At 46.8% G+C, this 18055-nt stretch overlaps 1 protein-coding gene across 1 annotated transcript; it reads left to right on the top strand.

The window, feature by feature from the left end:
- The first annotated feature begins 2710 nt into the window (after nt 1-2710).
- On the top strand, nt 2711-8908 carry LOC142257168 (indolethylamine N-methyltransferase-like). Its single transcript, XM_075329287.1, has 3 exons — nt 2711-2913; nt 3662-3869; nt 7039-8908. The coding sequence occupies exons 1-3, from the start codon at nt 2766-2768 to the stop codon at nt 7466-7468; spliced, it is 786 nt and encodes a 261-aa protein (XP_075185402.1). The 5' UTR covers nt 2711-2765; the 3' UTR covers nt 7469-8908.
- Nucleotides 8909-18055: the final 9147 nt, after the last annotated feature.

The following is an 18055-nucleotide window of genomic DNA, read 5'->3' as shown; positions in this document are numbered from 1 at the left end:
CCTGTGACTTCAAAATATTTTGAGCGTGAGCCACCTGATGACCCTCTAAATGTTTGAACGAGAGCTGACTGATTACCCTCAAAAGATTTTGGGCAAGGTCCACCTTATTACCCTCAAAAGATTTGGAGGGAAGGCAGGCTGATAACCCTCAAAAACGTTTGAGCGAGGGCCACCTGATAATCCTCTAAAGATGTAGAGCAAGGGCCGCCTGATGACCGTCTAATATTTTGCAGCAAATATCATCTGTCGACTCTCTAAAGATTTAGAGCGATGGTCACCTAAAGACCCTCAAAAGATTTTGAGCGATGGCCACCTCATGTTTGAGAGTGAAGACGGGTAACTGTTACCCAGAGCAGACACATGTTGCAAGTTCCCTAGGCCAAGGGTTAGGTGATCCCTAGTTTGGCGCTTATTTCACAAAAGTGCAGACAATCAAAGAATGGCCATTTGCAACCTTCAGGGATATTTCTGAGATCAAGGATAGCCAGGGCCCCTCCTTGCCTGATGGTCAGTCTAAGTGCCCCGGCCCCCAGGCATTCCCATAGATACTCCGTGACAGTAACAATGTACTGGGTAGTTTGCTGAATGAATGATGAGGTGCTGCTTTTTTCTGCACATACCAAATAATAGAGCTAAATACTGCTCATATTGAGGAGTAAGTGGCTTACTCCAGCACAGGGGCCCACCAGGGAATTCCCCTGCTCCCCTATGGGCCAGTCCAAGCCTGACTGCCAGTACAACATTTACATTGACTATGATTAGTCATCATAGTTCAAAAATTAGTGTCATGATTTGTACAGTAGGGTCCATGTAGATGTAAGAATTTAATCCCTATGCCCTCAGGCACGTTTTGACATTTGATTGAGATAAGCAGCACAGTGAGAGCTGCTCTTAATCACAGTTAGAGCAGGAACCACATCGGACAAGAGGCACAAATCTCACCACCCGAAGAGAAGATTCCACAGGCAAAGAGGAGAAAAAGCAACCATGAAATCCACATGTTTCTCTACAACCTCCACTAGGTAAAAACGCGTGGGAAGGTCAATGAAGTCCATGTGATTAAACTTTAAGTTCATCGATTTTAGATGTAGAAAGACTAAATTGAGATAATCCCTATTGAATATGTTGTTACTGAAGAAATGTATGTAGGCATGCCGTATGCCGTAGCATTTTATCCATATTGCTACCTCTTGTCATTTTGGTGCAGCCCACGTACTTTAAATTGCACTCGGTGCATTCAATCACATAAATTCGATATGAACTTTTACAATTCCAAAGGTTTCTGATATTTTGCAGATGATTATCATCTGAATTGTTGAAATTGGTAGATTTTCTTGCATAGGGAACCTTTTAGCAAAATTTGAATCCGCACTTGAAAAACTCTCTTATGGATACCCAGTTGTTATTTGATGTGGATGGATGAATAAAGCAGGTTTCCTAATGAAGTGGCACGTCTTGAAATAATTCTGTAATTTTTGGTGATTTTAGCTATCGTTTAGTCTTCTTCTAATATAGAATGGATATTATAAAAATTCTGTTGCATTTGTGAGTATTGTTTGCTATATTCCAAAACTAAAGTTACTGTAGTGTTAAAGGTTATCTGTCACCAGGTTTTTCACCACCATTGAGCTCTCATATACGACATTCCAGAATACTGTATATAAGAGCCCAGGCTGCTCTTTATAATGTAAAAAAAACCTTTATCATACTCACCTAGTGTGTGGTCAGTTCCAATGGACATTGCTTCTTTCAGGTCCGGTGCCTCCTCCATCTTTTTTGATTGCTGTCCTCCTTCCCAGCCCCATGTGAATGACACATCTTATGTCACCCACACACAGGCCGCCATTGCACTCCTGCACATGCGCACTTTGATGTGCCTGGCTTAGGGCAGATCATAGTATTGTAGTGCGCATGCACTGGCGGCCTTTGACCTTTCCTCGTGCCTGTGCATTACAGTACTTTGCTCTGCCCTCAGTAGGGCATATCAAAGTGTGCATGCGCAGGAGCACAATGGCGGCCTCTGTGTGGATGACATAGGATGCGTCATCCACACGGGGCTGGGAAGGAAGATGACTACTCAACCACCAACACCCATTGGACCCGACCGCCCCAGGTGAGTATAACAACAGCTCTTTTTTACATTCTACACAGTGGCCTGGGTTCTTACATACAGTATTCTATAACGCTGTATATAAAGGCTCCCTGGTGGTGGCCACAGCTTATAGGGGACAAATCTGGTGACAGGTTCCCTTTCAGGTGATTCCTATTGGATTTATTTTGATGAATTGATTGATTTTGAATAATATTAGTTGCCCTTTTGATGTCCCAGGTATAAGAATTTTTCAAGCAATAAAGAAGTTGTTCATTTTGAGCCGGACCATCTTGTCTCACCACTATCCCCTTTAGTCAAATGTTGATGACCCACTCTAGTTCTGATTATTACCTGGGGTGGAGTATACTGTCCCATCTCTGGAGACCCAGTTGCACAATATCAATTTCCTAGCGTCTCAGTAACATATTGCAGTATCTAGCTTATGTAAGATGTAACATCTTGATGATATTTTCTCATCACGGCCACATGAGAAACATAAATCCATCTTCACAAAAGTCTACAACTGGTGATTGTCACCTGAATCCCCATGACTAACATATGACACCATTTCACTAATATAATCAGCTTCATGGTTTATTTCCCAATGTGTATAGACAAGGACTCCGAGAGACAGACAGACAGACGTGCCTCCTCATACCATCCGTATCGGAAGATGGATCGTGGTGACCACAAGCTCTACCATGTTCATGACTTTGATTCCAGGAGTTATCTTGACACCTATATGTCTGACAAGGATATGACATTTGCAGATGATATTATTATATTTCCTCTAAAAAAACTTCACTTTGCTTTTAATGAAGGTGTGTATAGGATATTACAACTATCTATCTATCCATCTATCTATCCATCTATCCATCTATCATCTATCTATCTATCTATCCTTCTATCTATCCCTCTATCCCTCTATCTATCCCTCTATCCCTCTATCTATCTATCTATCTATCCCTCTATCTATCCATCTATCATCTATCTATCTATCTATCCTTCTATCTATCCCTCTATGTATCCATCTATCTATCTATCCCTCAATCTATCCATCTATCTATCTATCTATCTATCTATCTATCTATCTATCCCTCTATCTATCTATCTATCTATCTATCTATCTATCTATCCTTCTATCTATCCCTCTATCTATCTATCCCTCTATCTATCTATCTATCTATCTATCCCTCTATCTATCCCTCTATCTATCTATGATTCTATCTATCTTTTTATCTATCTATCCCTCTATCTATCTATCTATCCCTCTATCTATCTATCCCTCTATCTATCTATCTATCCCTCTATCTATCTATGATTCTATCTATCTTTTTATCTATCTATCCCTCTAACTATCTATCTATCTATTCCTCTATCTATCTATGTATCCCTCTATCTATCACTCTATCTATCTATCCCTCTATCTATCTACCTATCTATCTACCTATCTACCTATCTATCTGTCTATCCATCTATCTCCATATATAATATACTTTACAGTGTTTTCTATTATATCACATATATATCACAAACATATTATTTTGCACTTTTTTTATTCTCCGGCAGGTCACATTACAGGGGACACAATAATTGATATCAGCTGCGGATCCTTCATTTACCATCTTTATTCTGCCACCAACTATTTCAAAGAGATGATAATACTGCGAGCCTCTGACAGTTGCATCATGGAGATTAATAAATGGGTGGACACACGTACGGGAGCGTTCGACTGGTCCCACACATTAGAAATGCTGGCCGGTATCACAGGGAACAGGTGACGTAGTTATTTCCAATGTGGTTGAATGTGTTTGTTCATTGACCAGTATGCCGTCCGGCACAGGTGGGGTTGATGTGTGAAGCTGACTCGGAGATAAATGAGAAGACAAGAAGGTTGTTTCCAGGAAGGAGACAGAGAGTAAGAAGTCAGAGCTCATGGTTAGTGGACCTAAGGTCCAAGTGTTAGCAGACTGCTGAGTTTTGGGTTTAGATGGGTTGGGTTCAAGTGTTGGGTTGTTACTGGCTTGAGATGAGCAATCACTAGAGATAGTACAATTTGAAGGTCATGAAACCAAAGAAGAACATGAGAGTTAGAGCCTTTGGTAAACGAGAAAAGACTAACAGGCCTGATATAGGCAAAGGAAGCCAAGTTAAAGAGTATAGAGAGAGGTCCAGGTGAAGGAGACAGAGAGTAAGAAGTCAGAGCTCATGGATAGTGGACCTAAGGTCCAAGTGTTAGCAGACTACTGTGTTTGGGGTCTATTACTGAGTGGACATGACAGTCACTAGAGATAGTATGATTTGAAAGTCAAGAAACCAGAGAAGGCCGTGAGAGTTACAGCATTTGGTAAATAAGAAAAGACCGATAGTCCCGATCTAGACCAAGGAGCGAGAGGCCAAGTTAAAAAGTACAGAGAGAGGTCTAGGTGAAGGAAACAGGGAGTAAGAAGTCAGAGCTCGTGGTTAATGGACCTAAGTCCTGAGTGTTAGCAGACTGTTGAGTTTGGGGTCTGTTACTGGTGTGAGATGAGAGATCACTACATATAGCACGATTTGTTCAATAAACTGGAGAAGACCGTGAGAGCTACAGCATTTGATAAACAAGAAAAGACTGATAGACTGGAATCTAAGCCAGAGAGGCAGAGTGAAGAGGTCCAGAAAGAAATAGAGGTGAAATGAGAGACCTGTGTGGACAGAAATGGACGGAGAACAGGACTTGTATCAGAGGGACGTGAGTGCTGTTATATTATGGAGTGAAAGGTGTCCTAATTGTGAACACTGAAGAGAATAATGGTTGCCATAATAGGACATGAATTCCTCTATGGGGGTTTGGGGGCACATCACAGCCTGGAGACTGTTACCCTGGAGAAAAGATTTTGTATGTGATGATGTGGAGTCGTATCGCTGTAACCTCTACAGCAGAGACCTCACAGGTGACGATGAGATTCATCAGAACTTTTAGCAGAACTGTAGTGGGATACGATTGAATGGGAGGCATTCCAAAGGAACTGTTGAGTGATGTAACTGAGAAGTATTTATGCCTCTTAATAGCAAGAGAATTGTACAAGAAGAACCGTGCCAATTAGTGATGAGTGAGCACTAGCATCCTTTGGTGCTCTGTACTAGTAACTAGTGAGGAGCGGGCACTACCATGCCCGGGTGCTCTGTACTCGTAACTAGTGATGAGCGGGCACTACCATGCTCGGGTGCTCTGTACTCGTAACTAGTGATGAGTGGGCACTACCATGCTTGGGTGTTCAGTACTTGCAACTAGTGATGAAAGGGCACTACCATGCTCGGATGCTCTGTACTCGTAACTAGTGATGAGCGGGTACTACCATGCTCGGGTGCTCAGTACTCGTAACTAGTAATGAGCGGGCACTACCATGCTCGGGTGCTCAGTACTTGTAACTAGTGATGAGCTGCCACTACCATGCTCGGGTGCTCTGTACTCGTAACTAGTGATGAGCGGGCACTACCATGTTCGGGTGCTCAGTACTGGTAACTAGTGATGAGCAGGCACTACCATGCTCGGGTGCTCTGTAGTGGTAACTAGTGATGAGTGGGCACTACCATGCTCGGGTGCTCAGTACTGGTAACTAGTGATGAGTGAGCACTACCATGCTCGGGTGCTCTGTACTCGTAACTAGTGATGAGCGGGCACTACCATGCTCGGGTGCTCTGTAGTGGTAACTAGTGATGAGTGGGCACTACCATGCTCGGGTGTTCAGTACTGGTAACTAGTGATGAGTGAGCACTACCATGCTCGGGTGCTCTGTACTCGTAACTAGTGATGAGCGGGCACTACCATGCTCAGGTGCTCTGTACTCGTAACTAGTGATGAGCAAGCACTGCCATGCTCGGGTGCTCGATACTCGTAACTAGTGATAAGCGGACACTACAATGGTCGGGTGCTTGGTACTCATAACGAGCAGGTGGATGCTCAGGCGGGCCTCGACTCGAGTACCGAGTATAATGGAAATCAATAAGAAACTTCTGGAAAAATGCTTGAATTCCCATTGACTTCTATTATACTTGGTACTCTAGTTAAGCCTGTGCAAGTGTCTGACCTGCTTATTTCAGGTACCGAACATCCGAGCATGGTAGTGCTCGTTCATCACTAGTGAGTACTATTTGTTGTGCATAGTTGTTATTAAGCTAAAGTTGAGTTAAAATCATATTTTTGGACATTGTTCTCTCTCAATCCTGTCACTATCTGCGTCGGTCGAAAAAACGCAGGAAAAAAACTCCCCAACAATTGATGTGATGTAGATTTTTTTCTGCACCAAAATCTGCAAGAAAATATAAAGCAACATGCGCAGAGCACTTCCGAAATCTCCTAGACTTTGCTGGTTTCAGGATAAGCATGCAGATTTTGTTGCAGATTTCTCAAAAAACGCACCATGTGCACAGGCCTTAAAAGTATTGGCAAAAACATGTGTTATCTTTTTATTTATTACATTTTTCATATTTATAAATTTTCTGCCAATAACTGGGTCTTCACTATGGTGTCCTGAATCCCTGAAAATTACGATGTAGAAGATGCAATTTTGGCATTTCCTCAAATTTGTGAAAGATCTCCATGTTCTCCATGAGAGCAGTCAATGGCCTTTAGTATTTCAGACCACTTGTGTGTCATTTCTTAAGTAACATTTCTTGTATTTTTGCCATAGTGATTAAATTCTGGAGCAAGACACAAATCTGAAGGCTCCGATAAAGCCCATCCTAAAATGTGAGCTCCCAGATTTGTTACCCTAATTTCTGATGGTAGAAAGGTAATCACTATTTTGTCCTGACTCCCTGAGCTTCACCATAAAGAAGGAGCATTTATACAGATGCCCCAAATTTCTCAAAATCATCCATATTTCCACTGGGAATGGTCTTCAGCATTTCGGACTTACATCCCTAAAGTTTCTTAATTGACCTTTATTGTATTTTTGTTTCAGTGATTGGGATATTCACCCACACACAAATCTGAAGGCTACAATACAGCCTGTCCTGAGATGTGACCTTAACCAAGAAAATCTTACAGATCCAGAGATTTTACCACTGGCGGACTGTGTGATCACCTTAACCTTCCTGGACACCACCAGTAAAGATGGAGATGACTACAAGAGAAATCTGAAGAAGATCGTGAAGCTGATGAAGCCTGGAGGACATCTGATGTTAATTGGGTGTCTAAACGCATCATTTTTTATGATGGGGGAAGAGAAATTCCATATGTTTAAGTACAATGAGAAGTTTGTGAGAGAAGCTCTTATTGATGAAGGTCTCATTATTGATGATTGTGAGGTCCATGAGAGGAAAGTGAAGGTGATGAGTCATCTCTCTGACTATGAGAAATTCATATTCATATCTGCTCACAAAAATGAGTAGATCTGGAAAAATATTCTTTGTGCTAAAGGCTTATTGCCTATCAAAGGAAGAAGCCCAGATTGTGCCGAGCACCTCGAATTAAAGTTGGTGCAAATTTACTCGCACACACCCATTCCAACGCCAACAACGGTGGTCTGTGGCCACCTACTACCAGCCGGGATCTCCCGTTCCTTTTTTTTTTATAGTAGCTGACGGCACATGTGAGTCACAGTACAATGATGACTTTGTGCCAAGCCAATAAATAAAAAGATGTCCCGGCTGGCAGGAGGTGGTCCTCCCACTCCCCGGTCACAGAGGTTATTGCACAGTTTTGCTTAAGGCCTCTTTACAAGCAGCAACATCACTAGCGATGTTGCTGGTGATCACACCCGCCCCCATCGTGCGTGCGTCACTAGCAAATCGCTGCCCGTGGCGCACAAGATCGCTGATACGCGTCACACGCACATACCTTCCTAACGGCGTCGCTGTGGCCGGCGAACAAACTTTTGTTTAAGGGGGAGGTTCGTGCGGCATCACAGCGACGTTACACAGAGGGCCACCAATAGAAGCAGAGGGGAGTAGAGCAGCCACATTAACGTCACTCCCACCTCGTTGCCGGAGAACGCAGTAATGCTGTTGTTCGTCGTTCCCGGGGTGTCACACGTAGCGATGTGTGCTGCCTCAGGAACGACGAACAACCTACCTCCTAAATGAGCAACGATATTTGGGAAAGGAACGACTTGTCAACAATCAACGATTTTTGGCACTTTTCGAATCGTTAGCGGTCTCTCATAGGTGTCACACGCAACGACGTCGCTAATGATGCCGGATGTGCGTCACGAATTCCGTGACCCCAGCGATATCTCGTTAGCGATGTTGTTGCATGTAACGGGGCCTTTACATTCTACAATGGGTCACCATGTAGTTTTAGGATGGCGTTCATTTAAAATAGAGCTATAACAAATATCTCATATAAATATATTTTCCAAAATAATGGCTTTAATGAACATACACTCCAGCGCTGTAAAAACCTACCAAAAACATGAGCGCTTAAAGGGGCATTCCAGGAATGTCATATCTTTAACCTGCAGTACCAAACATGACCCATGTATGAAAGTGCCTATGTGTCTAATATAAATGATTCTGATGGGACATCCTTAGTTCAATAATATGAGATGATTCTGTGTCACCCCCTCCCCCATCATGAAAGTGATTTAATCCCAAATTTACAATGGGTGTTCTTCGGAGACTCTACTGTACTAGGGACCAATGATTGCATTCGAGCCTAGACCTACCAGAGGATGAAGTCCAACCCTGGATTCAACCGTAAAGAATCGGTTGCTTATTATTTTAACATTGGTTTCAAGGGGTTTAGATGGTTAAAACATTTACTCACAATGTACACAACTTGGTTTATACATTTGCTATGCATGTCTGTATGAATAAAATCTTTATGAAGAAGTTTATGTCTCATGTCTTTGGGTCCAATATTCTTTAACTTACTACCTTAGCAGCTTTGAGTTGGAGTAAAGAAAACCTATATCTTGAAGTAGGTTTTTGCTTTGTAATCTAAGCACAACATGCTGCAGGGGTTAAAACATAGAATTTAGCAATGTGTCTCTTATCTTTTTCCATACTGCTGTTTATGTGCAATGATTGTTTTGCACCAGTAGGTTATCCTTACTAGATTACATTGCCTCAGGCATAGTAATCTGATGTGCCCAATCTTCTGATAAAGCAGCTCACTGTCTACATACATTGTGTATACAGGACCTGGTGTGGACAGGGGCAGCTTTCTCAGCTCTGCTGCATGCAAAATCTAAAAAGTTGATTGTGTCAGAACCTCTACACCCAACTAAGGGATACATCATTGGATTTAGGGCCTCTTTGCCTATATTATTATGTTGAGGTAGCAAAAACCCGCTGACAGAGTCCATTTAATGTAATCAGTAGAATTTAGAAAAATATTTTCAGGACCCTGGTCCAGCGGCCACATTGCTGGTCCAAGCTGCCCGGAAGATAAGCCTGCCTCCAGTCCTCATTACACAGGATTCTTCCTCCCCTTCTCTTCAGAGTCCCTGTGATGGCAGGTGCGCAGCTGGAAATCCTGCGCCTGCGCATTCTGCCTGCCGTCTCTTCCATGCACTATGAAGCAGCAGTGACTCCCCAGCACCTATGAAGTGGGGAGTCAGGTGATGGCCGACGGTTTGTTCCCGTGCTTCAGATAATGTAAATGTACGTGTAGGTCACCTGTCAGTACTCGTCACAGTCTCTATTACCTTCATCTGTAGTTGCTGTTTTTTTGTCATAGACAGGGATGGCGACATAAAGCACACGAAGACTCTGATAAACAAAACAGGAATTTACTTATTGCAGATCACTCTTCTTCTCATACTTCAGACCCTTAGGACCACTCGTGCTGTGTCCGTCCTACCTAGGGGGGAAACTTCTCTGTTCCTGGCACTCGCCCTGGGCACTGTTCTCCAGCAGCTGAGTCATTTATGACCTTGCTCCTCCCGGTAACCTTTCCTGGCGGCTGCCATACTTCACTTGGACCCATGGACGTGTGGTTGCTCCTGACCAGTTCAAGGTCCCACCGGCAGTCTATTCAAGGTCCCGTCGGCAGTTCTGTACCCCGACGTCCCACCGGTCTCAAGACCCCCCCACTGCCCGTCCAATGGGTGAGATCTCAGTACACGGGCGGATTCCTCCCTATCCAGGCAGACCCCTTGCTTTGCGTCATGCCTGTAAGCTTCAGCTCCTGGCTCAACTAACTCACCACTTCTTACATACATTGTAATACCCTCTGCTTCTCCTCCCTCCTATCTTCATCTCAATAGTGATCATCTTGCTACACTTCCGGTATTCCTGTTGAACCTTATTATAGCGAACTAACTACTCCCCTCATCCTCCTCCTGCTGCTTGTTTCCCTAGTTACAACTTAACCCTAATTCCTATCCCCAAACCTATATCTACAACACTCCTGGCCCTGTACCTCTCATTCCAGACACAGCATGAGAGGCCAGTACTCGAACTATACATTTTACATGGTATTCCCAGTACATATACACATTACACTTTTATACACATTAAGTTTACACTGACACTACTTTCATAGGAGTGGGAGCCGCCAGCCCCCCTCCTACACCTACGCACAGCAAAATTGAAGCCCGTGCCCACAAAAAGTCGGAGCAGTGTAGACGGTAGGACAGTAAGCATAATGCACAGGCGCAAGATTTCCAGCTGTGTGCCTGACATTACAGGGACACTGAAGAGAAGGGGAAGAAGAATCCTATGTAATGAAGACTGGAGGCCGGCTCAACTTCCGAGCAGCACAGGCACCATAGCATGGAAAATAGAAGATATAAAAAAGGATTATTGCCAAATGACCCCTCATCCAGGAGGCATACAGGTATGGCTAATTTCACTTTTTTTATTCTCTATGTACTGCTAAGATTAGCCCCAAAAGAAAGCAAGCACTCCCTAAGCGAATTATACTTATCAGACCCCAAGCAATTAGAATTGCCAAATGAATGGGCTCTCACATACAAATCTGCGTCGCTGTCAGGTCCCCCTGCATTCTACTGCGATTGGCTCCCCCTGGTGACTGAAAGCAGTATCACTTCATGGAGTGATACTGGTACCCGATCTGTGTGTGAAAGCCGCAGTGCAATGCAGCTGGAACAGTGAGGAACCTGACAGCAACACAGATCCCTGTGTGAGAGCCCATCCACCATCGGCACTTGCCAACTGCAATTGTTTGGGGTCTGGTGAGTGCGATTTTGTTTGATTTTTTGTGCGGGGTTTTTTTTTTTTGCTTTCTTTGATGACGGGTACTGCTCTCTTTTTTAGCTGTCCTTATACTTCCTTATGACACCACAACTAGGGCTTATTTTTGGAGTAGGACCTATATTAAAAGCATACTCCAAAAAGACCAAAAAATCCTACTAGAGCTAATTTTCAGGGAAACAGGGTATTATAGGGTTTAGTATCTTGATCTTATCTCCAGCAGCGATTGCTTGAGCCCCGTGGGTCTAACTTCACTAAAGTCTATAAAGGGTGATAATCATTAAACCAAACAAAAAAACTCCTAATAAAAATGTATACTTTATTTCTATATCAATTAAAAAGGTTATATTCATGCAACCAGAGACACAATGTGCATATAGTGTTAGATACACCGGATGGAACGTGTAGGGGGTACTTTTCACACTACGACATCGCAAGCCTATTGTAGCCGAGCGCGATAGTACCCGCCCCCGTCGCCCATACGATATCTTGTGATAGCTGCCGTAGAGAACATTTTCGCTACGGCAGCTTCACACGCACTTACCTGCCCTGCGACGTCGCTCTGGCCGGCGACCCGCCTCCTTCCTAAGGGGGCGAGTCGTGCCGAGTCACAGCGATGTCACACGGCAGGCGGCCAATAGAAGCGGAGGGGCGGAGATGAGCGGGACGTAAACATCCCGCCCAACTCCGTCCTTCCGCATAGCCGGCGTGAGCTGTGGGACGCAGGTAAGGAGATGTTCCTCACTCCTGCGGCTTCTCACACAGCGATGTGTGCTGCCGCAGGAACGAGGAACAACATCGTACCTGTTGCTGCCACGACATTATGGAAATGTCGGACCCTACACCGATCATACAATTTTGACGCTTTTGCGCTCGTTAATCAATTTACATACTCCGATGTCGACAACGACGCCGGATGTGCGTCACTTTCGATTTGACCCCACCGATATCGCAGCTGCGATGTCGTATTGCGCAAAGTACCCATAAGGCTAATTGTATCTAGGGGCCGTGCAGATCAATGGTAAATAAACCTAATGGATTCAGATGCTGGACCCTAGGGGAAACGACTCACCCTTAATTTGTCCCTGCCTAGCAATGGGGCTTTAGACACCCTAACTTTCTTGGTGCCCCCATTCCACGGCAGCTGCCCCTATTGTATCACTTACTAACTTGAAAATAACCATCACCAAATATTACCAGAATAAAGTGCTGAGTGCAAAACCACATATACACATACAACAGACACAAATTAGTAGAGCGGTTGCTACCCAAAAGAGTCAACTGCAACAAATACTTACACTAGGTGACACCTTACAGTTACCCAGGATTGGTATCATCAGTAATTCACTGGATCAGTTGAAATTGAACAATATGAGATCGAGGCACTCTAGATTGTCACTCATTAAGGGTAAGAACACACATCCGTCTTTTCTGCCATTTGTCGGATCCGGAGCGCTCCCGTACAGTCTATACAGTACAGTGGCTGCGCGACAAGCTCCGGTCACGTACTGTCATGTGACCGGAGCATGTGACCAGCAAGTTGCAGCGCAGCCACTGTACTGTATAGACTGTATGGGAGCGCAGCAGATCCGACAAATGGCAGAAAAGACGGATGTGTGTTCTTAACCTAAATTCACTAGCAAAGAAGGAGATGCAAAATAACATACAGCTCACTGGTTGAATGTCTACAATCCAGGGATTACAGTTCACATATAAAGGATAAAGTACCATACTCCATTATTCCAAGGATAATATGTCCCCAGAAACATCCCTAGAAAGAGGCATGAATCATATCAGATGACTATAGATAGGTGGGTGAGAAAAAGGAATACACCCATTGAGTACTTTACGATTTGTTGGTAGCGCCTCCAGGCCTACTGTCCAGCCATGTGTGCCGCCCCGTGCTCGGCCGCAACTGAGTCGCTCGATTCTGAACCTTCAGTGGGTGGCTCGAGGGTCTCCGGACCCGGGGGTCCTGCGGTCACTCCGACCAAAAAGGGGGTTGGCGGTTTGGGGACGTAGGTGTACAGCCGTAGCCGTGTTTTAAGTTCGTGACGCCACCCATGGGATGTGGCGAAGGTGGACACCACCGCTGCAGTTACGGGGCATCCGGAGGAGATGGTATGCAGCAAGTTGTTAACCCCTCCGTGGGCAGGGATGGTCGCCAAGGGACCCATTGGGTGTGTTTTGGCGGTACAGGGAGATGGGCGGCCGGAGGGCACTGGTGTACTCATTATTGTAATGAAACACTCGAGTCTCTGGTAAACCAAGATGATGGTGGTCGGTGCCTGCAGCCGGCTGTAGTCGGGTTCCCCCACCCGGTTGGTGGTCTCTGTCTTTCTCCTGCACCTGTTTAAAGTGTTGGACTGCCTGAGCTTGCAGCGTCAGGAGTCCGCTCGCCGGCTTGTGGATGTCGGAAGAAACCGTTTGCCCGCAGACGCTGGCCCGTGGGATCTCTGAGCCTTGGCGGTGGCTTTCTATCCCCCTCTTTGGGCTGTTGCCTTCTATGAGGGATTTTGGGTGGGAAAGGACCTAAAGTCCAGACCGCAATCAGTTAATTAACTCAGTCCAGTAGTTTCTAGGGTCTGAGTACCCCCTCTTGTGCTCCGGTTTCCGAGTCGGTTCCCCGGGTCGGTACCGGCGGGCCACTACCCTGTCCCGGTCCTCCACGGTTCCACCTGTCGCGGGCGGAGGAGGGGACGCCGCGCTCTCCCACTGCTGCTCGGGTCCGGCTGCCGCTGCTGCGGCCTGCTGCTGCCACTGCTCGGTGGCTTGAGCGATGGGCCGGATCCCGGGGACTCTAGCGGCGCTCCTCGCCCGTGAGTGAAAGGGGATTTTGGGTGTGGGGATTGGTTATTGTCCGTGACGCCACCCACGGTTGTGGTGATTTGTTGACACCACCGCTGCTCTGTATGGGGATCCCGGGAAGGATGGTATGGAGCAGCCAGTTGTTGGGTTGCCCCTCCGTGGGTAGGGGTTGGTGATCCCGGGGCCCAGTGATGAGGTGGGTGATGCAGGGCTTGGTGGGGTGCAGGGACGCGGGGGCAGCGCTGTGCCTTGCGGCACTGTGGTACTCACTCTGCCAGAAATCAGGACACAGTTCTTAGTAAAACACTCGGCTGGATGGACGGGTCCCACAGACGCTGCGGTGTTTTCCCCTGACCCACTTTGGTGGTGTAAGTCCTTTCCTGCACCTTCTGTACACTCCTCCTGCGCTCCGGCTTCCAGCTGGCTCCCCGATTCAGTACCGGGGGGGCCACCGCCCAGCCCCGGCTACCTGCGGTTCCACCAGCTGTCTCCCCGTCTCCCTGCAGACGGCCACTCACGTCTGCCGGACTCTCTGTACGAGGCCCTAGGCTCCAACCTAGGCCTCTGGCCATGTCTGCCTCTCTGCAGACCTTCTCTCTTCCTCTCCTAGGACTTGACTAGGCTTGTTTCCTGCCTCAGGCCAGCCAAACCCATGGGTGGGCGTCTCCATCTCCTGACTCCGCCCACCTGGTGTGTCAGTCTGAGCCCGAGGCAGAAAGCATGTCACTTTGGGGATGTCTGCTGTGAACTGCTGGGGGTGGGGGTGTGTGTGTGTTGTTACCTGTGTCCCCTGGCTTGTCCAGGGCGACACACACCGAGCCGTCTTCCCGGCTCCTGCAGACAGAGGCCTCCGTATGCCTCCTAGCCAGAGGTACCAGGGCTCCAACCCCGGCACCTTTCAGTCTGTCACAGACTGCCACACAGGCCTGACCTCCTCTACTCCACTCTGCACTTGAACTCCCCTTCAACTCACTGAACTAGGAACTGACTGTGTTTTTCCTGCCTCAGGCTCTCTGAACTCCTCGGTGGGTGTGTCCAACCACCTGGCTCCGCCCCCTGGTGTGTCCATCCAGCCCTGAGGGAGGAGACTAGGGTGTTATGTGGTTGGCTGATGTTACCTGTGAGGGGACTGGTGTTGTGCGGGGCCTTATCTGTGACTACCTGGCTAGTCCAGGGCGTCACACATGCATGTCAGCAAAGAATGACAATTCATATGTCAGCAACGCTCAGTTGTGTCTTTGACCTCGCCCTTCACCCAACGCGTTTCCCCCCATTTGTGCCTGGGGTTCACCAGGGGATCAAAGCTGACAACAGGGGAGAAAGTCACATCCCCGTCGTCCTTTCCAAACTGTCACAAGGGGAAAGGAATATGTAAATAATAATCCCCCCATTAGTTATCTAATATATAAGGCTATGTGCCCATGCTGCGGAAAATGCGCGGAATTTGCAGCGGATTTTTCGCGGAAATTCCGCGGATTTTTCAAAAATCTGCAGCACAGCTACTCCCCAGCCATTTCTATGGCATTTGGGAACTGCTGTGCCCACACTGCGGATTTTTCCGCAGCGGAAATAATGTGGATTTCCCTGCGGAAAAATCAGCAGCATGTCAGTTATTCCTGCGGATTTCTCCGCAGGGTCCCATATACTTACCTGCCTTGATAGCAGACACCCAAGTCACTTTCTCCATCCGGTGTACAGCTGCGCGGTGGATCCAGATACAGGAAGGAAGAGGCGGGCGGGGCCTGCACGAGCTCCGGTCATGTGACAGCCGGAGCTAGTTCAGGACCGCCCACCTTCTCCTGCAGACGCTGACAGAGTGACACGGCCGCCGGAAAGCGAGGTGCTGCATGATGGAGGTAAGTATTAACACCCGATCACTGTAGCACTTGTTCTGCATTGAGGATGCAGTGCCGAAGCCATGGTAACAGACATAGACAGGGTAAGAGACAGACACAAAGAGACAGACACAGACAAAGAGACAGACTGACAGGGAAAGAGACAGACAGGGAAAGAGAGGGAAAGAGAGAGACAGGTTAAGAGACAGACACAGACAGGTTAAGAGACAGACACAGACAAAGAGACAGAGACAGACACAGGGAAACAGACAGGGAAAGAGAGGGAAAGAGATAGACAGTGTAAGAGACAGACAAAGACAGGTAAAGAGGCAGACAGAGACAGACACAGGGAAAGAGACAGAGGGAAAGAGGGAAAGAGACAGACAGGGAAAGAGAGGGAAAGAGACAGACAGGGAAAGAGAGGGAAAGAGACAGACAGGGAAAGAGACAGACAGGGAAAGAGACAGACAGGGAAAGTGACAGAGATAGATAGACAGACAGGGAGAGGGTATACATCTATATATGTAAGAATATTGTAGATATAGGCTTCATACACCTCCTGAAAAAATTACAAGCGAGTGTCCCATGATGACTGATTTGAAGCAACAGCCGCCTGATGACCCTCGAGATTTGCAGCTAGTGCCACCTGTCGACTTTCTAAAGATTTTGAGCAAGGGCCAACTGATGACCTTCAAAAGATTTTGAGCAATGGTCACCTGATCACCTTCAAAATATTTGGTGTGAGGGCCGCCTGATGACCCTCAAAATATTTGCAGCAAGGGCCACCTGATGACTCTCAAAAGATTTTGACCGAGTGCAGCCTGATGACCCTCTAAAGATTTGGAGCAAAGACCATCTGATGACCCTCAAAATATTTTGAGCATGGGCTGCCTGTGACCACAAAAGATTTTGAGCATAAGCCACCCGATGACCCTCTAAATGATTGAACGAGAGCTGACTGATTAACTTCAAAAGATTTTGAACATGGTTCACCTGATGACCCTCAAAAGATTTGGAAAGAAAGCAGGCTGATAATGTAGAGCGCCTGAATCCATCAGGGAGCTACAAGGTACTGCATCCCCACCAGGATGCAGGGCCTACCCCCAGGGTACCCAGAAGAGCACTGCCAGTAACAACCAAACATTCCAGATAATCCCTGTTTTTCCCCAAATTCCCCATAGACTGGTACCAGGCTAGGGTTGGACCAATGGATGGCCACTCAGAGGTGGAGCCAATCCAGTCTACTAGACGACCAGGTGGGAGGGGCAGACAGTGGCCAGTGAGGAGTTTAGCAGTGACAGTGAAGGAGAGTGGAAGCACTGACAGGAGTGTGACAGTGACCTGTGGGCCCAGTCGGATAGTTGCCGGTGGAGTACTCCCGGAACTACGCACCAACGGGGTACAGAATCCTAGGTCAGGCAAAAGCTCCGTGCAGACCTGATAAAATCTGCACAGTGAGGGGACCATCAAGGACCTCACTTACCTTGAAGTTTGGGACTCAGTAGTAACGGGAGAACCGGGGACAAGACCAGAGACTCCGACCCCACAGAGTTCACATTACCATCATACAGACTGCTGTAAAAGACAACCAGGAGGGGACCCCCAGTTGCTCCAGGCCACGGGGACCCACCAACTAAAGATGGGTGCAGGGGAAAGAAGCCACCAGATCACTAAACTGGCACTGGGACTAAGGGGACCTGTGCTTGACATCAGCCAGCCTCAGGTGACAAGTTACAACCAGAAAGTGAGTAAAAGAACCAGTTATACTGCAACCCAGTGTGTGGCCTGCCTTCTTCCAATACCCATCTACATTACCTATCCTCTGGGGCTTGGCCCTACTTGAGGAGGGCCCAATATCCAGGCTGTTATTAACACCAGCCCCAGTAGCAATAACTGTGCAGCTGCGGCTCCATCTACATAGCCGCAAAACTGCAAGTGGCATTACGTGTGAACATTATTCAAATCCCCTGTAAATATTCCCCTTTTCAAAAACCACCCAGGGCACGGAACCGGGCAACGGCCACCAAGTGACATTCCCCAGTTATATACCGCCCAGGACTGAGTACCCCATAACCCTGGGTGACACAATAACCCTCAAAAACGTTTGAGCTAGGGTCGCCTGATGACCCTCAAAAAGTTTGCAGTAAATGCCACCTGTCGACTTTCTAAAGACCCT

This window comes from Anomaloglossus baeobatrachus, chromosome 11 (genome assembly GCF_048569485.1).
Source record: "Anomaloglossus baeobatrachus isolate aAnoBae1 chromosome 11, aAnoBae1.hap1, whole genome shotgun sequence".
In the NCBI taxonomy this organism is placed as follows: domain Eukaryota; kingdom Metazoa; phylum Chordata; class Amphibia; order Anura; family Aromobatidae; genus Anomaloglossus; species Anomaloglossus baeobatrachus.
Note: the sequence above shows the minus strand (reverse complement) of the source record. Positions and strands in the feature narration are given on the sequence as shown.